Source organism: Dermatophagoides pteronyssinus, unplaced genomic scaffold (genome assembly GCF_027571235.1).
Source record: "Dermatophagoides pteronyssinus isolate colony J.1.1.1.1 unplaced genomic scaffold, Derpt_VIB-CSIC_2022.12 sq0064, whole genome shotgun sequence".
Lineage (NCBI taxonomy): Eukaryota > Metazoa > Arthropoda > Arachnida > Sarcoptiformes > Pyroglyphidae > Dermatophagoides > Dermatophagoides pteronyssinus.
The window spans coordinates 50,762-78,416 of record NW_027461583.1 but is presented as its reverse complement, the minus strand read 5'-3'; the positions used below and the strand labels follow the sequence as shown (position 1 = coordinate 78,416).

Genomic DNA, 27,655 nt, shown 5'->3' with positions numbered 1-27,655 from the left:
TTGAAAAGAATTTCCTCAAACGAAACATTGCCATAAAATTTGAAAGCTAACCATCAGTAAGTCATTCAACATTCATTCAATTCATTTATTCAACTTTTTTTTGGGCCCGAATCTTTTTTCTTTTTGATAAATGTGAATTTTCAGTGTGTACGAAAAAAAAATGTTTGGACATCATTATTATTATTGCACACATGTGAACAACAATCTGGATACTTGAATAGATGCTCACTTCACATGAAATATTACATAGAAATTAAAATCCAGAACCAGAATAAACCACAAACGAACAACATCATTGCTGAACAACAATGTTTTTTAAATGAATCTGTTGGTTTTTGTTGTTGTTGTTGGTTAAAGTTCTATGAAGCAGAAAAAAATTGACTATCATATTTTGAAGGTATGGGTGAATCAAATTGTGGATACAAAGTCGATACTTGATAATTGAAGTAAGTATCTATCGAATTTTTTATTTTCAATATTCTTTTGCTCTGTTTAATAGAATTATAGCAACTAACAAAAAAAATCGATTTTCATTTTGCCGTTTCTCTTTAATTTTAATAAATGAATAGTCAATGATGATGATCGTGATATAGTTTTCCTATATCGAATAAAATCTGATTAATTTGAAGATCGAAAACAAAAAAATTATTATTCAGATAACAAAAATAGACTTTCAAACAAGGAATAATATAGACAAGGAATAATAGAGAAAAAAAGGGTATCGGAAACGAAAATTGCCCAAAAAGTTAATGAAAAAAGATTGTTGTTGTTTTGTTTTGTTTTTGCAAATTATCAGAATGACTAGGAAAAAGAAACCAGCTGGTGTTATCGAAAAACGTGTGATGAATAGATTTTTTTTTTAATTTAAATAATCCTCAATGAAAATAAAAATACTGATAGTGAAAAAGAAGAAAATTAGAGTTTACTTCCGAAATTTCTAAACGAAATATTGAATGGATGTGAATAGAGATGTATGGATAATGAAAAAAAAACATAACAACAACAAAAACAAAATGATCAGCATCAAAGTTTCAATTTATTTATTTTTTTCAAAATCTTTTATTCAAAATTTAAAAAAAAAAATAAATAATGATTCAACCAATGATGAAAATCATGAAAATCGTTTCATTTTGTTTTCAACCATTATTCCAACATAATACCGATTTATGTAAATGTAATGAAACGACAGTTTTTTTATCATTTTATTTCTTTCTTTCCGAAAACAAAAATCAACTCTTCTCAATGGTTAAATTTCAAATTTTAAACTTTTAATTTGAAAATCTAAAATTTTTTTCTTCTCTATTTTGCTGTGATCTAACATTTTGCTATCATTCAAATAAATTTTTTTTCATTTTAAAAAATATTATGGGATAATGTTTGAACAAGATTGAAATTGTGCAACAACAAACTTCTTTGTTTTATTATTTTTTTGAATCTCGGTTTCTATTTGTGAAAACAAAACAAAAGTTTACACACTCAAAATACACAGATGTGTGTGTGTGTGTTTGTTTGTTTGTTTGTTTGTGAAAACAAAAACCAAACAATGATCCAAACCGATCACTGACTTTAAAATAAATCAACATCCTTTACTTTGTCTTTTTTTCTTGTTCATTTCTCATCTATTTGATGGTTTGATGGCCAATAATAATATTTGTTCAAGAGAAAAATGAAATGAAAAAATAAAAAATTTTGAAACTTTACAACGGTCAAAAGTACAGTTTTGGTGTGTGTTTACAATGATGCGATTACAATGAGTGATATAATAGAAACAATATAAACACCAAAAAAAAAGAAGAATAGATAACCGATTGGAATAATTGAAAAAAAAAATTTTCGTAAATTGTATTGGTCATGGTTTATTTTATTGATCACAGGTCAATGTCGAAATTGAGAATCATCAGTAATTTTGATAACTTTTTTTTTCATTCATCTAAAATGAATTGAATAACAGGAATTTTTCAGGAAAAAAACGCCATGAAAATAAGTGCAATAAATTTAAAATTGTTGTAATATGAGATTAAAATTCATCAGAATATAGCCCCGAATCAAGAATTAAATTAAAAATTTCCATATTAAAAGTAGAAAACGAAATGAATTACAATTTTAAATAACAGCTGCTGACAAAAAAAAACCCGAGATTAATGATAATGTGAAAAGCGTTAATATTCTAATATGAATGAGAAATTCTATATCACTCATGAGGAAAATGGCAATTAATTTTTTTCCAATTCGTTTGCTTTTTTTTGTACAATGAATTTCCATTAAATCAGATAGATAGTTAGGATAAAAAAAATGATGATGATCATCAGTATTTTATGGCTATAATGGGCTTCAATCAACAAACACAAAAACAAAAACGCACAAAAAAAATGCTAAACTAAATTTCTTCAGGGCAAATGGTCGATTGTTATTCGTAAAGAATTATGACATTGTGACAACATTTATGTCAACATGTATAGTCAACATCATCAAAGATAACCCAATTTTTTCGATGTTGTTAGTTTTTCAATAAAGAAATTCGTTATGCTTACAATTTATCAATAAAGTGAAAATGAACACATTTTCATTGAAATATTATGAATATATTTTTTTCAAGGACTAACTTCATTAATTTGGGACATTGTTGATGATTGTGTCTCATAGGAAAAGAAAGAGGAAAAAAATATAGTTTTGCAAACACACATTATCATGTTGAAATTCATTCATTAAAAAAAAACAATTTTTTCCATATCGATAATCTCAGTAAACTAATTAATCAATACTGATAAATTGACACAATTTAACCATTAAAATTTTAAAGTTTATAATCATTTTTTGAATTTACAAAAAAAAAACTTCCAGAAACTCTTCTAGAATCGTCTAGAATTGTAAAGAAATGGTTTTATCATTGTCAATTATAATTGATGATGATCAAGTTGATTAATTATCAATATTAACCACATTAATTTGTTTTCAAGCCTAATAAACTGATAAAGACTTCATCAATAATAATGATGTTGATGATGATGATACAATGTAATTACAATTAATACAAATGTAAATATTTATCGAAAAATAAATACCCACAATAACTGTTGTTTCATAAATACAAACAGAATCCAAAATTGGTAATCCGAAAATATTAGAAGATAAAAGACGTTTTCATTATAGTAGTCGTATTAACGGATGTAATAACAATAGGTTTTGTTTGTTTGTCTTTTTGTTTCTTGTTGATTATATGAACTTGTAATTATAATTAGTTCTATAATTTAATTATTAATTTAAATTATGATTAATAATCAAAATATTGAATTGTTATACAGATTTTATCATGATTCTTTTGTTTTTGTTTATTACAGATAAGACTAGCTTTATATCGATGGAAAGAAATATAAATACAAATACGAATTAAAAATTTTCAATTAAGAATAATCGATTATCATTACCGAAACAATAGTGGAATGAATGAATCGAATGTATCCGACATTCCATCATCAACAACACCACCATTACAAAGTGAAATGGATGCATTGCTTCTTGGTCAAATTAAGGTAAGTAATGGATGATTTAAAAAAAAAATCTTTTTAGTTTTTCGTTTGTTTTTTGGCTTCGAAATTCGAAAACAGAATTAATAGTTCATGGCATATATGAATGATATATAGGAAGAGAATAAATTAGTCGGATGAGTAACGTCCTCTATCGATCTTGATCATAACTAAATATTTCATAACTTTTACCCGGGAATATTATAGAATTTTATTGATTTTGAAATTGGTGATTGGGAAAAGAAATTTGTTTCTGATCGATTATTAATTTGAAAAATTAGCACCAAGCAAGCAGGTGTCTTTCTTTTTTTTTGTATCGGTGATCGATATCAATAAGTTTTAGGAAACAAAATCGAAATATGATCATTGATTATTGCTGATAAACATTTTCAATCTATTGTGTGTATCTGTTATAAACTGAATGCGATTGTGTTATTCATGAATCGATTTATTGTTGACGGCCGATTGACGAAATGATTGTTACAGCTGCTGAATAAAGAATCAAACGTCGACCGGCTAACAAAAAACCGTGAAAATGTATTGAAATTTTCATTAAAATACATTTCAGTTGAATAATATTTCAATCAGAATTTTGATTTGTTTCAAAAGTTTGTTTTTTTTTGCAAAAGATACTTCATTTTTATTCATGTATGCCAGCCGCATAAAAATTTCACATTTATTACTCTCTGTACACCCAGAAAACAAACAAATTTTAGATTTAAGATTACATTCATTACAGTGAAATGAAATACCATATGAATATCATATAGGAATTTAATTCTTTCAAAAATGTTTTTTTTTCTTTCTTTCGTTCTCTCTCTCTACACAATTTAACTTTCATTCATTTTGATTTCATTTTCCAACATCGAAATTGGATTGAGCATTTTTTGTTGTTGTTGTTGGTGTTTTCAGCTTTAAATTTAATAGCCTGTTTGTTTGCTTGTTTGTCTGTTTGTATGGTCTGGAGACTAAAAACGGCTTTTATCAATCAATCAATCGTCAAGCAAGAAAGCATGAATCGAAAAAAAAGATTCTTCTAAAACTTGTATGTTTTGAATGGGTGGTAATTTCTGTTTAGATGTTTGAATTTGTAAACGGCATTCTTTTTATCGTTGGAATCCGTTTTTTTTCTAAATACATTCTGTATTCTTTATTTCCACCAACACAATTAATTTTCCTTCTCTTTTTTTTCTGTTAAATACGATGATATTCATCGAGATGATTATCAATTCACATTCAACTGATTTTTTTGTTTTCTCAACCAACCAACCAAACTATTTTTCATATATCAAACTCCATCAAGTTTCATTAAAATCGAAAACAAGATGCAAAGAAAAACTTTTTTTTTGTCGTCCACCATACATTCATTCATTCATCTGATTATCCCAAATTCACATATTCATTGCAATCTCAAAAAAAGCTTCAAGTAATTTGGTTTAATTTCAATTCTAGGCAATTTAAATGTATGTGGATGCTAAAGTCCTTTTGGGTAATGGTAATATACAGACACATACATAGACATACAAATCTCATTTTTTTCAATATGATGCCATACATTTATTATTATCATCATCATATCACATGCGCTTGAAAGTATGAACATCAGCTATAACCAAACATAATACTTACACCATCACACACACACGCACAAACATAATTCTAACACCGATTCTGTTCAGAATCCTGGAATCTTTCTTACGATTCTGACTGGTTCGTTGGCTGGTTAGTTTGGTTAGTTTGGTTGGCTGAATGACTGACTGACTGACTGACTTACTGAATGACATGATGGCTGTTTTATATTATTTTATTTTTTCATCTCATCATCATCATCGTCAATAACAACATTCAATTCAGTATTCATCATGTCGATTTCATGTTTATACACAAAAAAACAAAATTTCTAGTTCTATGTTCCGTTTTTTTTCTTCTTCCTTTCTTCGTTTTCTATCTTTTTTTTCACTTGAATTCTCTTGTTCATTTAGATAAAACTCTAGTTAGAATTCTTGTTTATAAACATACATATTGAATTTTTTTCCCTCTCTCCGATGATAATATTGATGTCTGATCCATAAAAACTTTGCAACAAACTTTCCAATGAAAATAACAAAATTATGAAAACAAAATTTGATGAGATAAATTTGTACATCCATAATTATCCGTCATTATTTAATGAATCTCATTCATCATACCGAGAAAAAAGATAAAGATAAAAATGAAGAAGAAGTTGAAATATATTGATCAGAACGACATGTTTTTTTTCGCTAATAAATAAAGATTATTTCTTAGAATCAAATGAATTTTGTTGTAGTTGTTGTTGTTGAGTGATTCTACCCGGAATCAAAAAAAACAACTATTGAATAAATAAATGAATTTATTACATTCGTTCGATTGATGAACTGACAAAATTATTTATTTCTCCACTAATGTGTGTGTGTTGGTTGGTTGATAGCTGGGTTGTAACTACAAATCAATCTTTTTTTTTTCAATTATCCATCGATTCCATTAGAAAACAAAAATGAAAAATTTGAATTTCAAATTTTTCACATCATCATCATCATCATCAATGTTATTATTATGAAAATATAAATATTTAGTTTTTGTGTGTGTGTGCTGTGTGCATCTGTCAGTACGGAAATTTGTTCATAATAATTTCATCATGATGACAATGTGATAAAAATGTATTTAATAAATAAAATGAAAAAAAATTCCATCAACAGCAATATCAATGACGACAACTACAACGACGACAAAAACAATAAGATGACAATGTAGAAATTTTATATTTTTTACTTTCAAAAAAAATAATTGTAGCATAATGATAATCAATACTAATCACACACACACACACACACACACACACACACACACATCAGTTGTTGTTAATTTGTTCCATCCAACATCCGCACACAACACACATCAATAAAGATATCTTTAATTGAAATAAAATCTTTTTTTCTCTGGTTTAGTTTATGAATAAAGCATGATGTATGTCATTGTTATTATATTTGGACCATAATTTATACCACAATAGATTATTTGGTCGTCATATCAACATTCGTTTATATTACCGAGAAAAAATAATACAAATTTTATGATGATACCTTGAATACGCTATTGAAATTTTGATAACATCATTTAATTAATTGCTTTTTTGTGTGTGTGTTGTACATTGAACCAAATCATTTCTTCCACCCTCAACATACATATTTTTTGAATTTATTTCCTTTTTTTCATCATTATCAAATTTAGACCTAAATGTTGTCGTCATCAAATTAAACTAATCGAACAAGTTGTCCATGTTCGAGTGTTGTGGAAGTTTGTATTTGAAAAAAAAATATATAATTTTGTTCAATGCAAAACAGCAACAAGCTGTTTTAATTTTTGTTGTTTTTTTCCATTTAACTAAATTGTGTCGGTAGAAGTGAATTTTGTTATTTATTTTTCCGTAATCAATCTCAACCTCAACATCATCGAATCGTATTTGTGCGTGTGATTTTTGTTTTTTCTCAATATTCACGCACACATCAAAATTTTATGTAAAATCAAAATCAAATTTCTTTTAGTTAAACGACAATCAAGTTGGAATCATCGAATCAATCTGATCAATCAACCAACCAATCAACCAACAATTATGACAAATATTGACGAACAACAACAACAACAACAAAATAATAATGTAATCACACACACACACAAAATCATTTCCTTTTTTCAATATAGAACACTTATTTACGATTTCCATTACACTTATTTATGAATTGGATGAATTCATTTTTATTCAGATTTACAAACATCAACAACAGAACAAAACAAAAAAAGAAAGAAAAATCCATTCATAGATAGATGAATTATTGTCTCCACTGTCATCATCATCATCATTATTATTGTTGCCAAATTTGACAGATTTTCAATATAATTTATGATCATTGCGCAAAAAAAATCCCATTTTTTATTCATTTCATTTCAGGCAATGTTTTTTATATTCGAAAAACAAACCAGAATCAAAGAATCCTAAACACAATCAAAAATATGATGAGAATTTTTCCTTTTTTTTTTTGTTGACCTCCATTGACAATCAGCTCAAATATAATCATTGTTATAGACACTTACAATTATCATCATCATCATCAACAATAAATTATCATGATTTGGACAATGTGAAAATGTTCATAAAAACAAATAGAAAATTTTCGACAACTTTTTATTTTATGAAAGGAAATGGTTGTCCATTTAGATAATTGTATAGATGAATCAGTCTTATTGTTTTTTGATTGAATGACCGTCATGATGATGATGATGATGATGAAATATGAGAAGAAATAACGAAATTGATCTATGTTTTTTGTTAATTTCTGGATGATATTTTGGAGAATGATTCAATACTCATTATTCTCAATAGACAAAGACATTATTCTCAATCATACAATCAATTCGATAAGTAGATATATGCTTTTTTTATGCCGGTCCTTATCGTTATAACTGACAAATACAAAAAACAAAATCAGACTAAAACAAATTCAATAAATTCATAATTCCTTTGCTTATCAATTTGCAAGCAAAAAAAAAAAAACAAAAAGAAAAATTTTCAAATTATCATCATTCAATTATTCAATTTCAATGAAATTCTATCATTTATTTCATCATTTAATCGTGCTGATGCATTAACTAATTTAATTTTGTATTTTATCATTCATTCATTCATTCATTATTGCCATATCTTGAAAATCAAAGCTTCTGCACTTTCAATTATAATCAAATGTACGATGTGTGTGTTTATGTTTTTGTGATGTAAACGAAATTAATTCTACACTGTGTCAATCATTTTCATTTTTTTTTCATTACATTTCAACCAACACCATATTATCATCAACACTATTATCATCATCATATGATATAATCATAACAATCATTCACAATTCATTATGAATTTGCACCATAAGAGTTTATATATTCAATTTTTCATTACTCATTTATTCGCTCATTAATCTCGTCTAACAATGGATAAATAATTCATCGCTACATTTATATAACAAAAAAAAGAGAGAAAGAGAGCGAGAATAACAAAATCATCAACATAACTGTAATCATAATGATAATGAAAATCATAAAGAATGATGCTTATCCTGCTTACATATTGCAGCTTTGCTTTTTTTTCACTTTGTAACAATTTTTCTTATAACAAAAAGTGCTAATAAAGACTTGACACATGGAAAATTTTTATTCTATTCATTGATGAAACAATATGGATTCTAAAATTGACAACGATAAAATCAATAAAAAAAATGTTGTTTGGTGAATGATGATGATAACGAATGATGAATGAATGAAATGATTCGAAATGTGATTTTGTCATTATCAATTTTCATGATTCAAACAGAGAATTGTGCGAAAAAAAATATTAACATACAAATCATTAATAAAATTAGATCAATTTAATGTTTGGAAAAAAAACATAGAGAAAAAATTCCGTCGACACAATGACAGAATTTGATAATGATGATAATGACACTGTCATTCCGGATGATTTTCGTGAAATGCATGTAAGTTGTTCAAGAAACAAAACAAAAAATGCCAGATTTATATGGGACACATGTTAAATGTGTTTGTCTATATGCATGATGAATATAAATAGCCAAATTATTTCCATTGAAGAAAAAAAATTAATTTAAAACAACCAAATGAAAGATGATGGTCATTTTGTATTTTGTAGAAATACTATGAAATTTATGAAAAGAAAATCAAATCCTAAATTATATATGATTTGATGTTTTTTATTCTGATTTAGAGACGAAAGAATCATTTGAGATTTATTCTCTCTTGTTACTGTTTTCATTTCACATTTATTTATTTTTTTCATTCGAAAATTAATTTCATCATTTCATGTCTGTATGTTATAGGAGCTTTCAACGGTCGATGTCAAAACAAGCAACTGGAAAGGTACATTGATCTCCATTCTAGTTATAGTATTATTGTCTTCAGCCATTATTTTGGCTATTTATTTAATCAATCCTGATATTCAAAGTAAGAATTTTTCAATTCATCATTAGTCATAAAAAAAAGAAAAGAAAAACACATCATTTATTATCATTTTTTCATATAGATAAATTTATCACTGAAACCCGAGAAAGACTTAAGTTAGAAGAATTATTACATGGAAACTATACGATACAGCCAACATTTAATGGAACATGGATTAGTGATACAGAGATTACATTCATATCATCGGCCGGTGATTTTGCCCTATATGATGTCCGTAACGATAAAACGGATATTATTATCTATGCCAGGATTATGGTAAGTATTTCCTACATGATAGATCAAACATGTTTATCATTATATGATCACGAACAAAAAAAAATAATAATAAATAAAACACTAAGGTTGGCCATAATAATGTGTGATAGCTGATTGATTATATAATAGGGTTAGATATTGAATGTACAATGATTAATGAATCTTATCGATTAAACATTAATGATCATAAATCATTATAATTTATAATATAGAAACAACATGAAGTAGATCGAGCTATATTGTCACCAAATCGTCAATATGTTTTACTCATCAGTCATATCAAGAATGTATGTATCGAAAGTTTTCGATTTTTTCAATTGAAATTTATATTGTGATATATTATTATCAATGTTTATTATTCAGTTATTCCGCCACAGTACTTTGGCCCATTATAAAGCTTACAATCTATCAAATGATAAGTAAGTGATAAAACAAATGAAAGCATTTATCAAATTCAACATACAATCTATTTTAATTTCTTTTTTCAATATTAGTATTATCAATATAAGACCACATGAAGCAAATAGTGATGCCAGTTTACAGGCAGCCGAATGGGGTCCAAAAAATGCCCAATTAGTTTTTGTATTCAAAAATAATATCTATTATATGCCCGATCCAAACGAAAGTCAAACATATCGTATAAGTCATGATGATGATCGTTACATCTATAATGGAATACCCGATTGGATCTATGAGGAAGAAATTTTAGCAACGAGTACAGCATTTTGGTGGTCAAAAGATGGCAAACGTCTTGCATATGCTCGTTTTAATGATAGTAAAGTTGAGATACAAGAATATCCATGGTATGGTGATCAAGTAGATGTTGAATCACAATATCTTGGCGCGATAAAAATTAAATATCCAAAAGTAAGGGAAATGTAATAATTTATTTGAATGCAGACCAGATAAAACATTAACCACACATTAGAATTAAAACAATGAAAGTGAAAAAAATATATAATATCTCTAGGGTTATTCATCATTTATTAAAAAGTACATCGTTTCTTTCTTAAATAAATTCCTTCGTTGTATTTGTTATATATAGCCAGGAACGACGAATCCAACCATAACATTACACATGGTTGATCTGGAAAATTCCGATTTTATTCCATATGAAGTTTTACCTCCATTTGAGATAACAAAACATAGGTTTGTAAAAGTTCATATGTGAAAAAAACAAACATTGATAAAAGATTCCCGTTCTATATGTTGTAATTGAAACAGTGATTACTATTTAACATCAGTTGCATGGGCTGATCGTGATTGTCTGATTGCCGTATGGATGACACGTGAACAAAATTATGCTTCTTATTCATGGTGTTCACCATCATCATCCGAAATTGATCGTATATGGAAATGTCAAGAAGTTAGTTGATTGAAAGCGATATCGGAAATTTTATTTTTAAATCTTCATTTTTTTATCATAGAGTTTTCACAAAGAACTTCGAAATGGATGGGTTGAAATTTCAGCTGTACATGTTGACCAAAATGGCCAGAATTTTTACACATTACATAGCGATGATAGCTCGGAACAATTTGTACAAATTATCAAAGTTAATATTAAGGTAAATTTAAACAGATTTAAATATAATCGATATAACAAAAAAATTTGATTTATTTTTTCCCGGAAACTATAGACTTATGAAAAAAGTTTTATCACATCTGGCAAACGTGATGTGACAAAAATATTAAAAATCATTCCATTTTATGATAATGATGATGGTGAATACAATAAAATATATTATTTAGCGACAAGAATAAATAAACCGGGTGAACGACATGTATATAATGTTGTGGATAAATCCAAATGGATGATTACAACAAATCGAAACAACAACAACAACAATGATAATAATAATAATAATACAACAAAGTGCATTACATGTGATCAAATCGAGCTTAATCAATGTCTATATAATCGTTTAACATTTAGCCATAATGGTACATATTACATACGAGAATGTCTTGGACCAAATATTCCATATTCAACATTACATAGATTAAATGATGATGATGACCATAATTATACACGTCAATGGGAAATGAATGAAAAATTAAAATTGACATTGAGTAAAAAATTATTACCAACAATTGTTACGGAGATTATCAACCGAACTGATTATGGTAAGTTGATGAAGTGTTAAAAATTTAATCATTGAAAAAAATGAGATAATAATGATGATGATGATGATCCAAAATATATTATGACATGAAACATTATGAGACATTATTAAATTAAGCTTTTTTGGTAATAATTTTTTTTCTACTTTTTCTTAAATTCATTCATGAGCACATTATGGTTTTGCCATTTGATTAACATAATTATATAGATAGATATATAAAAAAAAACATGACATAAAGATCAATTCTTTTGGCTATGGTAAATGATAGCTATTATTTTATATCACGTTCTTTTTATTATTCAAAAATTATTCAAATTAGACTCTCGGTGTATATATGTAATTTAAATTGAGAATTGAATTGATTTAAATTGAGATTTTTTTTGCAAGTCCCAAATTCTTTCGATTATCAGACGTTGATATAATTGAATTACTATACGGACTGACTGAATGTGATCATTTTTCTTTCATTTGTTTTTTTTGTCAACAGTTTTGATTGTTCAAATGTTTTTGCCTCCATCATTTAAACCGGATAGTATTGTAAAATATCCATTACTAATACAAGTATATGGTGGTCCAGGATCACAAAATGTGAATGAAAATTTTAAAATGAATTATGGTAAATTTCTTGCCGGTAGTACGGAAATTATCTATGCTTATGTAGATGGAAGAGGTAGTGGATTTCAAGGTGAAAAAATGAAACATTATTTATTTCATCGATTGGGCACAGTCGAAATTGATGATCAGATTATTGCTGCCAGGTTAGTGAATTCTTATTATTGATTTTGTGATATTTAATAGAATTTTCAATTAAACAGATATCTTCGAGATAAATATAATTTTATTAATCGTGCTGCTATCGGTATTTGGGGTTGGAGCTATGGTATGTGTTGTGTTATGTTTTGTGTTCAAATTTTTACCTTAAATTGACAGGAGGTTATGCTACAACTAAAATTTTACTCAGAGATCAAAATGATCCAGTGTTTGCCTGTGGAATATCGGTAGCACCAGTTACATCATGGCTTCTATACGGTATGTAAACACATTATAAATAACGGTGAATACATATGACTTTTAAAAACAATTTATTCGAAAAGATTCGGCTTACACGGAACGTTATATGAGTTTACCAACAAATAAAACAATGGAAAATTATCAAACATCATCAGTAATGTATGATGTAAATCATTTACAGGATATAAATCATATGCATAGCAAAAAATTTCTATTAATTCATGGAACAGCAGATGGTATGTATTATTATTATTTAAAATGTACTTCTTATATTATGAAAGTAATATAATAAAATAAAAACCATGTCGACAAACAAATAGGAATAGGAAGATGATAAAACATATTATCATGTGTTAATCCTATGATGTGTGTGTAGGTGTATAAAACAAGGCCAAAAAAAAACGATGATGGTGACAACAGTCAACATTGTTATTCTTGATACGATAACAAAACAAAAAAGGTTTCATATTCAAGTATCATTATTTATTCTTATATCATCATCAACTAACTGAACAAAAAAAAAAAAGTTTTACCTTCAAACAAAAACTTAGCGATAATTATGATGTGATAAAAAGTTGGTGAAAGAAAAAAAAAAGTTATTTTCAAGTTTGATGAGTGTGTCGTTGATAAACATTGTGTCGATCTTTTCGAACCATTTCTCTCGGAATATGGTGTGTGTGTGTGTTTTTTTTTGACGGGGGCGGGGGTTACATTTGTGGTGACATTCGAAAATATTATTAGTTCGTTTCGTAAATGTTCGAAAAAGTCAGGTTTTTTTTCGCTATCGAGAAATCTTTTTTCTTTTTTTTTTTTTTTTTTTTGCTGGTTTGTTTTGTTTAGTCCTTCGGGGTCTGAATTCAATGAAATGAAGAAAAAAAAAATAAGGAATACAGAATCAATATATTCTTATTATATTTCATTAAAATTGATTTTCTTTTCTATCAATGTAAATGAAGTTTTTTTTTGCTGCTGCTGCTGTTGTTGTTGATATTTGATAAGGAGAAAATTTAAAATTTAAATTCCATTCCCTGTATATATAAAGTATATAACAAGAATCAATCATCACGTGAGATCTTACTATTCAACGAAAGTGAAAATAAAAGTTCAGGATAACCAAACATACGAAAAATTTAATAATGCTTAACACATGAATGCTCGCGTGGGGTATATTTCTACCCCAGATTATACAAAAAAAAATTCTAAGTTCGAAATCGCTTAATGTTAAATCAATGGTGGGGTGAAAAAATACCCCACGCGAGCACTGGCGTTAGGATTTGATGCGCGAGCACTGATGTGTTAAATGTTGTTCATTCGACTGGAAATAATGTTTGGGTTAAAGCGCTATATATATTTTTACAAATTTTGAATCGAAAGTTTTTCTTTCTTTTTTTTTGGAAAATATAAAATTTCGGTGATGATGGATAAAAATGAGAAATGAAGTTTGAATTAAGTTTGTTTTTAAAAATGTATTTTAACCCTTTAAGTTCAGAGATTTTATTCAACATAATATATTGAACATTCAAAGTAATCAATTTTTTTCCAATGAAATTTTTCTTTTTATTATTGTTATTGAATGTAGATAATGTACACATACAGAATTCAATGGTTCTTATCAAAGAATTGAATAAAAAAAATATAATATTTAATACACAAATTTATCCGGATGAAAATCATGGACTACCAAGTGTCAGTATACATCTTTATCAAACAATGACCAATTTTTGGAATGATTGTTTTAAATCTGATTCATTTGTTGAAGAAATTGGATTACGAAGACGACGTGTTTCAAAAAATTCCAACGATGAATAATAGAATCATCTATTTATAATAAAAGAAAATATTTATTGAAATATAACCAAGTTCCAAAGTCATAAATGGATTTTCATATGCAAATGTGAGCAACAAAAAAAAGAAAGAAACAACAACAATTTATCCTTCCAAAACATTTGTTATCATTATTATTATCATCATCATTTTTATTAATTTTCATTATTTGTTGTTGTCCAATTATTTATAAATAAATTTATCCAAAATATACAAAATATAATGATGACTATTGTTCAATTGAAAAAATATCATCCTAATAATCATGATAATCAGCAGCACAACGAAATCCAAGATTACTTGCTGAAGTATCCTATATTAATAGATTTAAAAAATGAGAAAGAAAATCCTTTATTAATATTATTATTATTAATGTAAATAAAAATATTATTATTATTATTATTATAATTTTATTTATAAATGATAAAAAAACAATTAAACAATACTAACTGGTGTATTAAAACTTCTGGCAGCACAACGATATCGATAACAATGTGAACGATGACACATAAATGATCCTCCTTTTTTCACTTTATTCTGTGTGTTTATTCTATTGGGAAATGAATGATTTGTTGTCCACCAATCATCATTCCATTCCCAAACATTACCAATCATATTTTTGAAGCCGAATTTATTTTGTTCAGGAAATTGATCGACCGGACAGGTCCAACGAAAACCATCATCACCTTGTTTTGATTTGAGAAAAAATGGTGAATAAAATGAAAAAAACGTTTTTTAGGTTTGTTTGTTTTTGCTATTTGATCGAATATATTATATACCTGTATTTTCGATTGGAAATCGTCCATGCCAAATATTCATATAATGTTCGCCTTTCGGATTTTCTTTGTTTCCCCAAGGAAACAAACGACGTTTGAGACCACCACGACAAGCGTATTCCCATTCGATTTCAAAAGGTAAACGTTTATTAGCCCATCGACAATATTCATTGGCATCATTCCATGAAACATGTACTACTGGATGGTTCATACGTTCTTCTAAATTGGAATCAATTCCTTCCGGATGAAGCCAATCAGCTCCATTCACTGGTAGCCACCATTGAGCCTGTGCAACGGCTTGAGTAATATTGGCCAAAACTTGTTCACTTAACATTAGATCCAGAACAAACGATGTACCAAAACGTTCAGCATCCGTCACATATTTAGTTATTTCAACAAATTTTGCAAATTTTTTATTGCTTACTTCATATTTATCTAACCAAAAGCTATTAACATGCATAAATCTTTCAGGAGATTCAGCATCTTCCAATATAATTGGTTCATTTGTGCCCATAAAAAAATCTCCCGATGGTACAAGAATCATTTCTTGATGATCGGTATTGAATGATGATGATGATGATGATTTAGAGCTAAAGCTATTAATCGGACAATTTTCAACATCAATAATTTTTGGCTTCGGATTTTTATCGAATCGACTCGGACAAGAATTTGAAAGATCATTGTTGCCACAGCTACAGCTATAAATAGTATTATAAGAATTTGGCCATAATAAAAGTATCCATAACAGAAAAAAATGTATAGTTCCAGTAATCTGTTGTGTATCGAAAATAGAAAATATGATAGAATTGAATTTGAAAGATTTTTTTTCAAAGAAATATTGAGAAAATAAAATAAAATATTGAACAAAAAATAACATTTCCTATAGATAACATACAAGTGAAGTTTTTATATTTTGAAATTCTTTTATTTTTTATGATTTTGAAACTACAGTCGTCCCTCGTACAACGCGGTTTTGTCGTTCCGCGTTGTATCGAAACCGCGTTGTACGAAATGAATGTAAAATAGAAGAAATGGCTCGTGTAGTATCGAAACCGTGTTCCGCGTAGTATCGAAACCGTGTTGTACGAGACCTACAAATAGTAGAAATATGGAAATTTGTACCGTGTTATATCGAGACCAAGCCATAGAACATAATTTTTTTTAATTTAATTATTTTGCGAATTCGATTTTTCAAAACCGCGTTGTATCGAAACCCTGACCGTGTTGTACGAGGGAAAACTGTATAATTTCGCAATTCTAGAACCGCGTTCTATCGAAACCGCGTTGTTCAAGTACCGCGTTGTACGAGGGACGACTGTATTAAATTGAATTCTATCGAGAATTTTGACAAATGTAACAAAAGGAATTCCATTTTTTAATGTGTTTTGAAGGATAATATTTTTTGTTTGTCGTTATATTTTAATTGGATTCATATACAATTCTCGTAAACTAAGATGACTGTAGCGGTGGGAAAAAAATGTCCATAAATAAATCCGTTTTTTCAGGCAGCTGGCAAGAGAAAAATTCTTTGCGTGCAAAATAATATAATTCTACATAGAGATGATTAAACTGAATTCATTATCATTATCATTATTATGATTTTATTCATTTCATATTGAACAAAACAAATGAATGTAAGATTAAAAATTTGATATTTAATGTCCAGTAGCCCAGTTAGTAGTTTAGTAACTGATTTTTTTTTCTGGTTGTTATGTGCGACATATGTAACAATAACAAATAACCAAGGTAATATGGATAACAACAAATGAAAAAACCCGACCCGTATAAACATGGTTGCCATGTTGATAGGGTAAATTAAACTATGGAAAAATGTTTCCCAAAATAGAAACCAAAAGTGATCAAAGTGACCATCATAACCAAGCTAGCCAGTCAACCAGATAAAGATATTTTCTTCAATGTTTCAGTCGACTTTTTCTTCTGTGTAAAGATTTGTGATTCAAATGTAAACATTCATAAAAAGATTGTAAACGAAAAAAAACAACAACAAAATGGAAGAAGATTTTGAATTCGAAGACAAGGTAAGTACAAATATCTTTGTTCAAATCATCAAATTTTTTTTTGCAGAAAATCATCTATCGAATCAATAATTATTGTTTCCGGATCGATAGATTGATTTTATTTATTTAATTGTCGTTACATTCATATGATATTTATACTTAGTATTTTTTTGCTATGAAAACGCTATGCCATTTTGATTTGTTTCATTTTGGGTAGAACAAGAAAAGAGACAAATTTTCTATTTGCCATACCCATAGTTTAATGGAACAGAAAACATTTAACACTTGACATTTTTTTCTCCATTCATTTATTAATTCATCGTTCTCTATTTTGTGAAATTGAAAATTTGAAAGTAAATTTTCTGTTATTAAACAAAAAAAAAAAAAAAAAATGTTTGACATCGATTCATTTCAGCAACAACAACGAAAAAACTCGATTCCATTCAACACAAATAATAATAATAACTGTCGATCAGATTTAATCGAATTTTTATTTTTTCATTTTTTTTTGTCTGAAAAATTCTATTTGAAAAAAAAAATGTTTCTTTATATTTAACCTACTTCTTTTCATCATAACATTTCATTTTTGGCCATTTTTGGCCATATTCTTTGTATGAAATTTTGTGAATTCATTCTGTGTTTTGGTTAATGCCCACTATTTTTTTTTTTTGTTGATGTCGCGTAAATTGAATCTTTGAATTCAATCATAATTAACATTACGATTGAACATTACACAACTAATCAATGATGATGACCATGAACATCAGGAAAAAAATTTCTTTTCGTTTTTTTTTGTGTGTGGATAGAATAAGAATCAATTTTCGGGCCAAAAAACACTGTTACTTAAGTGAGCAATAATTTCAATAGGCAATAATGGTATTATTTTCCTAACAATTTTCTATTATTAGTAATCATTGTTGTCGATTTAATCTACACATACACCTCCCACACACATTGAAAAAACTGTAGAATAAGATCAATTTTTTTATTCTTGGCAATCATAAATAAGAGATGTTTAATATTATATAAAGCGAAAAATTGTATAAAAACAATCACTATGATATTGGTGACGATCAATAATAATAATATCAATAATATGGCCTCAAGACTTTTTTATTTTCCATTCCGTTTTTTCATTTTATTTCATTCACAATCAATATTATCATCAATCGTATACGCAATTTAATTCGATTTGTTTTGTGGCATGTGATTGTTCAATTTGATTCACACACACACACACACAGAAAAACAATCTATTTATAAAACTGTAATGTTATTTATTTAAAAAAAGAATCTACAGTAGAAACTCGAAATAATAAGAACTTGAAAAAAAACGTGCGATAGAAAGACAGGAAAAGAAAAATTAGACAACAATAACCTAGTGGACAAATGATTAAAGAATAACTATTTGTAAAAAAAATCCACTACAAGGTGAATGACCAAAAGTCACGAAATGTGTGTGGGGTATACCACCGAGAGAAAAATAGGCTAAAATAAAACATCGAAATAAAAAAAGATGAAAAAAAATTCATGGCAGTGAAGCTAATATTTCAGAGGGCAAGATACATTTATTTCACACATGATGATGTTCAAAATTTTTTGAATTGAAATCTTATTAAATAACTGAATTTTCTTATTTTTTTTTGTTCGAATTCGAAATAAAAGCAAGAACTTGAAGATGGAATCGATAATGAAAAACATTGGAAAAGTTTAGGTATTGCATCGGCTGTTATATCGGTCATATGTTTCGTAATCATAATGGCAATATTTATTTTAACACCTTGTATGTAACATTTAAATAATTTTTTTTTGTGCAAATTGATTTTTATCATTTTGTTTCTTATAAAACAATCAAATGAATAGCACGAAATTCAGGTCAAAGAACTGAACCATACACTTTGACCGAAGTGTTGAGTAAAAAAATTATGCAAGCACATCGTTTTAATGGAACATGGATTTCAGGTAAATATTGTTGTATCAAATCAATCGGTCTGATTAGTTGAAATGAAAATCATTATATTTCTTTTTTGATAAATAATTTATTTGCCATGACTGGTTGGAATAAATCTAAACAAACAAAAAACAAATCAAATGAAGCTCATGAATTCATTTATTCTTCGGATGACAAAAACATTATGTTATACGATTGCCAAAATGGACAAAGTCGACCAATAACAACGAAACTTAATACAGTTTGTATTGTCACACTGAAAAAAAACATTAATTCATTCATTGTCTTTTGTTTTCGTTTTATTTAACCTTATTTTAACAAAAAATTTCAATAAAGACAAACGGTGAAATTGTTCATTTCGAAATATCATCATCAAGGCTTTATATGTTGATTGTTACGAAAAAATTTAATTCAGCTAAACGAGTAAGTCGATACATGAATCCATTTAATTTACATTTGTTTTATCCAAATATAAAATTTAATTTAATTGCAACAAACCAAAAAAAATTTTAGGAAAATTTAGAATGTGATCCATCAATGGATTATTACATCTATCGTTTAGATAATGAGTAAGTTAACATTTTTTTTCAAGTTTGCACTCTAAATTTACATATTATTATGGCTATGAAAATAGTAATTATTACACAGAATGATGGTAATGTCACCAAAAATTGAATCGTTATAATATAAACTACGACAAAAAAAAACATAAAGAAAATTAAATGAAATGAAATAAAAAACAAATCTAATCTAAAAAATTGAGCTTAATTGAGAGAACAGAACACATTACACATTTTCATTGGATAACAGTAAAAAAGAACAGAAAATGTATGGACAAAAGATATATGAACCATAACATAATAATAACGTTGAATTCCTATCTTTTTCTTCTTTCTCAATTCATTCATTCGAAAGTGTGAATAAGAAGAAGAAAGAAAAAACATTCCTGGAAACTTAAAGGTGATACATTCACATTCAATTACAGAAATAAAAAATAAAATCTTAGAAAGAAAATGTTGGAATTTTTCTTTATTTTTTTGCTGCATGTGTAATTTTTCTTCTTTTTCTTTTTGTTTTACATTAGTTGTTTTGCTATACACAAATGGAATAATTTTACTTTAGCTTTTACTATCAATTATGTTGTTAGCTTTTTGATTTTTTTTTGCCAAGAATTGAAAAATGGTAAACAAATTCTTGAATTATGTAATTATTATTCAATTTTTTTTACTGCTGAATATGCAATAAATAATCTTATTATATGAATGTGGATATAAATTAGAATTTCAAATTTTTTTTTCTTTATAGCTACCGAAATAATAATAACAAGATGATGATATTTTAGATTCAATTATTGACGGTTATAGTCAAAATAATAATAATAATCATAATCATAAAATATCGAATTGGCAATCTATTAGAATTATTATTTATGATTCAAATTACATTTTACATATGAAAATAAATAACGGCGGGAAAAAACAACAACAAACGACAAACGACATTATAATTATAATTCAATATAAATACAAATAGATCACGCAAAATAATAATAACAAACTGCGAACGAATGCGAAAATGCATTCATTTAAAAAATACCGCCAAACTGACGCGACCGGATTTTCATTTCAAATTTCAATTTTTATCTTTTTTATCTTTCCTTTCTTTTTTTTTTTGGTTCTTCCCACTAATAGAAACATGATCAATCTTCAAGAGGAATTCATTTCAAAATTGAAACTATTACTGACACAGCAACAAAAAAATAATAGTAACAATGGAAAAGATTCAAAAAGATTGTCATCAAATTCTGTAGAGGGAAAGCATCAAATTCCACCACTATCATCATCATCATCATCATGTATAATACAAAGTTCCCAATGGAACCCAATGGGGAATATTTTGGTATGTTCTTTTATATATTATTCAGATTTTTTTTTCTTTGTTCCTCACATTTATGATAAGGTTTGTTTGATTTATTTGTTTTGAAATTCTTAGTTTTTTTTGAAAAGCGAGAAAGAAAAAAAAATTCCTGGGTTCGATTTGAATTTGCAATTTTTTCGCATTTTGGTTGTTGTTGTTGTTGAAAATGCCAAATAATTGAAACATTTTTTTTTGTTGGTTGGAATTGTATTTTATCCAGGAAAGAAAAAAGACAAGGCTTTAAGCATCTTAAAAGCTTTTATGTCAGGTTTTTTTTAAATATTTATGGGATTTAGAATTTGATGATGAATCAATTCATTGTGGAAAAAAAAGCCAATCAGCATGATTTGTTCAATCAAGTGTTAACTTTGATGAAATAAAATGTTTGTTTTTTTTTTTGCATAAAGAAATACTTTTCAATTTGAATTAAATAGCAATAGATAATAATAAAGAAAAAGAATAAATGGAAATAAGAATAAACTGACCATTTCCATTAGCTCAAATGTTGAAGAATTTCCGTCATTCAATTTGATTGATGAACGGCTTTTCGCTTATTTCCTAATGAATTGTATTTCGAATAATATAATAACAAGTTTGAAAGACAAAGATTTTTTTAATGGACATCAAGATTTGTGTTAAAAATCTATTTTACTAATATACAATCGACACAATTGCAATTGTGATCAACAAAAATAATTGTCTAACAAAAACATAATAATAATGATAGGTCTCATTAGCAAAACAATAATGAGCAATATGTTTCTATTAACAACATTGTAATTCCAAAATTTATATCCTAATTGATTTGATAACGAAAACAGCTCATTATGCATGATAATGACATCTATTGGTTGAATATGGAATCATCTATGGCGCCGTTACGACGTATAACAATGGATGGTTCGATTTCCGATTCCATTTATAATGGATTCAATGATAATATTTATCGAGATTTTATTTTTGAAAAACCAACATCATTATGGTGGTCACCATCGGCTAATGGGTATTATCATCTTAGCTATTTACAGTTGAACAATAGTCAAGTACCGTTATCGAATATAGTCATTTATGACGATAATGGCGGTTATTCCACAAACAATTACCGTTATTCTACTGTAAGTTATTTTCTGTAAATGAATCGTTTCTATCGGTCAGTATTTTTAAATTAACTTGCTAGATTAACAGTTCGATCGGTATAGTAAATCTTTGGATTATTCGTATCAATGCACAAACAAATGAATACGAAAAAGCTATGCGAGTACAACCACCTTATAAACTTGAACAGTGGCCACATTATGTCGTACACGTGAATTGGCTTTCAAACGATCAATTGATCGTATTATGGTCATTACGTGATCAAAAACGTACAATTCTTGGTTCCTGTTTGGAACGAAACAATTGGAAATGTGAAGAGGTAATTAATTTTCATTCACGTTTGCACACAATTAATCGTACAAAGTGAATGAATAACAAAAAAATCGTAAATCTAACGAATTTATTTCAATTAAGCTTGTCACATTAAGAAATTGGCTTCGAATAAATCATGTGCCTAATAGTATAATGCCTGCATCAACCGAATCTTCATTAAACACTGAATTCAGTAGTGAATTATTTTTCTGTGGGCAAACACCAGAAAATGGAATGAAAACATTTTATCAGCTTTATTCATTCAATGTAAAAGTAAGTAGTCGATAAGATTCAATCTTGGATTCGATGTGTCCACATCATTATTTCTCGCCTCATAGACAAAAGTGATTAATTCCTATTTAAATGTGGCTGAACGTTATACTGAGCAACGACAGCATTATCAGATAATCGAATTACTTGGTTATAATAATCATTCGAAATCAGTGTTTTTTGTTGGACAATCATTGAATCAATCATCATACGGTGATGAAGAAAAAATAATTTCCGAACAGGATATGCGCATTAATTTGTTTGTTTTCAACCTGGAACATAATCTTGTACATTGCATTACATGTCAATTGGTTAAATGTTATGAGGCTAAACATCGAAATAACCAATCTGTTTGCATTGATTTGGCCAATTCGGCTACAATTAATGAGAATGATGCGGATGAAGAATCATGCATTTTCCAACGTGTTTACTTTAGTCCATCATCTGAATATGCAATTGTTACCTGTTTGGTGGGAATCGTACCGAAAATTTATCTTGTCAAATTTGGTGATCTTGATCAACTGGATCTTATCGAAAGTGTGTATCAAAACATTAAAAGTTATTAACTAATGAATTTTGGTTTTCATTACGCAGATATTATGTTATTCGACGATAATTCCGAATTAGAAACGCGTGTACAATCAAAAATTATGCCCAATATTGAAAATTTTATTTTTACTCGTGAGAGTGATAATTTAATCAAATGTAAGCTCAAAGTGATAAGATTCTTAATAAAATAATTTTTCTCGATGATAGATCTTCGAATCAAATTATTAACACCAACTGATTTTGATCATGAAGAAATAGGCAAATATTCATTGTTGCTTGAAATGTATCCATCACGTTATCGCTATCATTATCTACCGAAAGCAACTATCAATAATCAGGGTACATTCTATAAACGTATCTATCCGGATCTAGAATGGGCTGTACATATGGTCACTGAACATGATTTTATTTATGCATGGCTTGATGGACAATTTTATCAAGATAGTAATCATTCATTACACGAATTATCATTTGAGGAATTATTAGAAGATTATTCAACCTTGATCGATTTTATTGTCACAAATATGACATTTGTCAATATCGCACAAACCTGTCTCATTGGTAATAATATTGGCGGTTATTTTGTACTTAATTCATTATCCACTTCATCGATCGAATGTGGAATCGCCATTTCACCCTTTACCGATTGGAACACAATAAGTAATTATGATTGTAAATCTAATAAATGAAATTATTTAATGATTTTTTTTCTTAAATTACAACAGATAGTTTTTTGGCCGAACAATATATTGATATGGAAAAAGTACGATCAAATGATTTACAATATTTGCTAAAAATGACATTAAATTGGAAAATGCTCGAAAACAAAAATTTGCTCATCATACACGGAACTTCAAACGGTATACATATTATATTACTTGTATTCAATAACCAATTATAAAATCCACTATTATTATAATAGAGATGTTTCCAATCAGTCAATCAATGAGACTGATAAAAAGCCTGACGTTGGAAGAACAAAATCGTTATATCAAATTTCATCAAAATCCAGCCAATAATGACATGGATGAAATGAATTGGACAAGTCATCATTTTATGGAATTATATGTCGATCATGGAAATTCATTCGACACAATAATCGAACATTTTTATAGAAAGATTGAATTCTTTTTATTTCAATGGATAATCGTTTAATTTGAAAAGATATCAATTAAAAAAGTTACAAATATAGCAAATTTATGTTGAATGTTTAAAATGACTAAGAATTTAATGATCAAGAATACGAAGATTGCCTGAAACAATTTTGTTCTCGAGTATGGCACCGGATGGAATATCAATTCGTTCGCCATGATTAGCAATAATGATCACGGTTCCTAAAGAAAAAAAAATAAAGATTTAAACACGGTTAGAAAGGAGTAAGCATTTACCTTTTAAAACAACTTTAGATCCGAAAGTCACATCACCACTGACAGTCAAATGAATAAGTTCAACCATGTCTGGTATGCTAGCAAAACGGGAAATAAAATCTCGAACTTTTGTAAAATGTGAATCACCAAGTTTGACTAAAGGCACAGATGGGAATGAACGTAATGGATTCATAATCAAGGCACCATCATTCAATGAATAAAGATTTGACATCACCAACAATAAATCGGATGTTTTTTTCACTGGTAAAAATCGACTACGCGGCACATTGACACCAATAGCACCGCTAAATGTTTTCATTGCAGAACCAACTGCTGTTTCCAATTGAATAACGTCTATACCACAATCCAAATGCTTATTATTGACGATGATATCCATGTTCAACATTTTGCTATCGACCAATCTTTTCAGTTCATTCAAATTTATCCATAGATTATTCGTGTTGAATATTTTGAATTTTTTTACGCTTTTAAATTCTTCTACATGAGCTTTGGGAACTTGAGCAATTTCTAACAAACGAATATGACCTTCATATTGAATCAATGTACCACCTTTGACATCTGCATGAGTTTTATCTGTTACTTCCATAACATAGGTTGGCGGTGATGAAATGGATGGATTTAGCAAGTAGTTCAATATTTTCAGATCAACCGTAGCTCCGAGATTGTCGATATTCGATAAGAATACATATTTTCGACCTAAAAATTATTTGAAAAGAAAATTCAAAGTCGTTTTTGATAAATTATGTTTTAAATTGCGTACCAGCTTTTAGAAAATCATCCAGAAGGTTAGATTCAAAGAATGATTGGTAAAAATCTCCATGGCCAGGTGGATACCAATCCTCTGGATTTGAATTCAATGACGTAGAGATGGGCATAAGTGTCTCCTTATTGATGCGTGGATATCGACTTTGCATGAATGTAAAAATGGCCACACGAAAACCTGCATATTTACGAAGCAATTTCTGTGTATCTTCATGAGTGTTAAACGAATTCATTAAGACTAGTGGAACATTGGCATCATAGGTTTTGTTGAGCTTTTCGATTTGTTGGACTGTTAGATCCAAGAATGTTAAATCATTACGAACTGGTATCACAGATTTTGGGCCCGTACAGCCCATCGATGTTCCAAGACCACCATTTAATTTAACAACAACCAGTTGATTTAGCATTTCACGAATTATTTCGGGAGGAGGATCATCCAACGTACCATAACGACAAACTGCTTCATCTGGTAATGGTTGAATTTTATCCCAAACAATTGCTTCATTTCCAACAATAAATTTTTCAAATAAATCTTTAAATCCACGAGCTTCTGTCAGAAAATGTTTTTTTTCCTCCTCATTTTTACAGGTTAAACTTAACTTATCTAATTCGGTGGATAATTGATTTATAGAATCTTTTTTTGCTATCTCTTTGAATTCTGTTGTCGAACTAATTTTACGTTGATGACGATTGGAACGATTAATATTCATATCCAGATTCATTGACGGCTGTGTAGGATAAAATAAAATTCAAAAAAATTATTTCATGTCAAACATATAGAAAAAATAGTGTTGTATAAATTTATTTTTCAGCACAGGAAAGCCCATGTATCACCTTTGCATTTAATGACATATAATTTTTTGCTAAGAAATTCATTTTTGCTAAACCAATTATGGTATCGATAATTATGATGATATAACTTGATGATTATTTTAACGAAAAAAAAACGCAAGGATTTGATCAGGTTTGCCAGATCCTATTTAAATACTGTTTGTCTAGTTTATGAGCTTATATTGATCAAATGATTTAGACTCGAAAAGAAAAATATTTAATTCATTTTTTATGTTTTGATTTGATCATCTTTAAATCCGATCTAATGATAATAGTTATCCCATCATCACTAATATATACATGGAGGCCATTCAAAATGAGCCATTATTGATAAATTAATCAATAGGACATTTTAATATGAAAATAATCTTGTATAATTGATTGATAATAATGAAACCAGAAATATATGCTATAATGCGGTTTGGCTTTATTTGGTTTGTCATGAATAAACACTTGACATTTTTTAATCTAATCTAATCGAACATAATTGATCACATCACACACAAACATGACGATTATTTATCATTTGTACGAAAAAAAAGGACAATTTCGCTTGATTTTGTGCGTTTTTGATTGTTGTTAAGTTCAGATTGCAATTTAATACAAAATAAAATTGTTCCACATTTAAACAATTTTTATTTTCATTTTTTGAAGCAAAATCATTGATTATCGAATAAAGAGTATTAAATCAAAATAACTGCATTGCTGCAAACGAACATTTGTTCATTATAACAAACTGTTAATTTTATTGATTAAAAATGAAAATATACATAAAAAATTGAGTTGATCGATGATCGACGTAGCATACAAAATTATTAATCAGCAACTAATAAATTTATACAGGCTTGATCAATGTACTCACATTTTATTTGGTTTAAATGTAGAGATTCCTTTTATAACACGAATGAATGTAAAAGATCAATCGATAGATATGTGTATATTGGGTAAAATTTCAATGATAAATAAACATATATTATGCCTGTTTTAATAATGATAATAATCAAAAAAAA

At 27.8% G+C, this 27,655-nt stretch overlaps 4 protein-coding genes across 8 annotated transcripts; 2 read left to right on the top strand and 2 right to left on the bottom strand.

The window, feature by feature from the left end:
- The first annotated feature begins 138 nt into the window (after window positions 1-138).
- LOC113792094 (prolyl endopeptidase FAP-like) lies at window positions 139-15,175 on the top strand. Of its 3 annotated transcripts, XM_027341975.2 has the most exons (16): window positions 139-446; window positions 3,339-3,530; window positions 9,422-9,545; window positions 9,625-9,818; window positions 10,031-10,105; window positions 10,182-10,237; window positions 10,313-10,685; window positions 10,864-10,967; window positions 11,043-11,184; window positions 11,246-11,383; window positions 11,456-11,942; window positions 12,429-12,699; window positions 12,757-12,821; window positions 12,872-12,970; window positions 13,036-13,188; window positions 14,532-15,175. In XM_027341975.2, exons 2-16 carry the CDS (start codon window positions 3,441-3,443, stop codon window positions 14,759-14,761), a joined length of 2,601 nt encoding a protein of 866 aa, XP_027197776.2. In that variant the 5' UTR covers window positions 139-446; window positions 3,339-3,440; the 3' UTR covers window positions 14,762-15,175. The 3 variants fall into 3 exon arrangements, with proteins under 3 accessions (XP_027197776.2, XP_027197778.2, XP_027197777.2); XM_027341977.2 differs by lacking the exons at window positions 139-446; window positions 3,339-3,530 and adding an exon at window positions 5,678-7,200; XM_027341976.2 differs by lacking the exons at window positions 139-446; window positions 3,339-3,530 and adding an exon at window positions 8,586-9,064.
- LOC113792098 (formylglycine-generating enzyme) lies at window positions 14,948-22,183 on the bottom strand. 2 transcript variants are annotated; one of them, XM_027341983.2, is made up of 4 exons: window positions 21,924-22,183; window positions 15,556-16,324; window positions 15,227-15,462; window positions 14,948-15,089 (listed from the first exon to the last, which is right to left on the bottom strand). In XM_027341983.2, the coding sequence occupies exons 1-4, from the start codon at window positions 21,930-21,932 to the stop codon at window positions 15,033-15,035; spliced, it is 1,071 nt and encodes a 356-aa protein (XP_027197784.2). In that variant the 5' UTR covers window positions 21,933-22,183; the 3' UTR covers window positions 14,948-15,032. The 2 variants fall into 2 exon arrangements, with proteins under 2 accessions (XP_027197784.2, XP_075680392.1); XM_075824277.1 differs by lacking the exon at window positions 21,924-22,183 and adding an exon at window positions 16,448-16,901.
- LOC113792093 (dipeptidyl peptidase 4-like) lies at window positions 17,325-24,860 on the top strand. Its single transcript, XM_027341974.2, has 15 exons — window positions 17,325-17,591; window positions 19,236-19,353; window positions 19,434-19,532; window positions 19,668-19,762; window positions 19,858-19,944; window positions 20,035-20,090; window positions 21,213-21,420; window positions 22,260-22,553; window positions 22,616-22,852; window positions 22,948-23,118; window positions 23,184-23,652; window positions 23,710-23,820; window positions 23,872-24,324; window positions 24,390-24,524; window positions 24,587-24,860. Exons 1-15 carry the CDS (start codon window positions 17,562-17,564, stop codon window positions 24,817-24,819), a joined length of 2,796 nt encoding a protein of 931 aa, XP_027197775.2. The 5' UTR covers window positions 17,325-17,561; the 3' UTR covers window positions 24,820-24,860.
- UGP (UDP-glucose pyrophosphorylase) lies at window positions 24,771-27,466 on the bottom strand. 2 transcript variants are annotated; one of them, XM_027341980.2, is made up of 4 exons: window positions 27,416-27,466; window positions 25,813-26,542; window positions 25,053-25,748; window positions 24,771-24,998 (listed from the first exon to the last, which is right to left on the bottom strand). In XM_027341980.2, exons 1-4 carry the CDS (start codon window positions 27,449-27,451, stop codon window positions 24,892-24,894), a joined length of 1,569 nt encoding a protein of 522 aa, XP_027197781.2. In that variant the 5' UTR covers window positions 27,452-27,466; the 3' UTR covers window positions 24,771-24,891. The 2 variants fall into 2 exon arrangements, with proteins under 2 accessions (XP_027197781.2, XP_027197780.2); XM_027341979.2 differs by lacking the exon at window positions 27,416-27,466 and adding an exon at window positions 26,649-26,879.
- Between the last annotated feature and the right edge of the window lie 189 nt (window positions 27,467-27,655).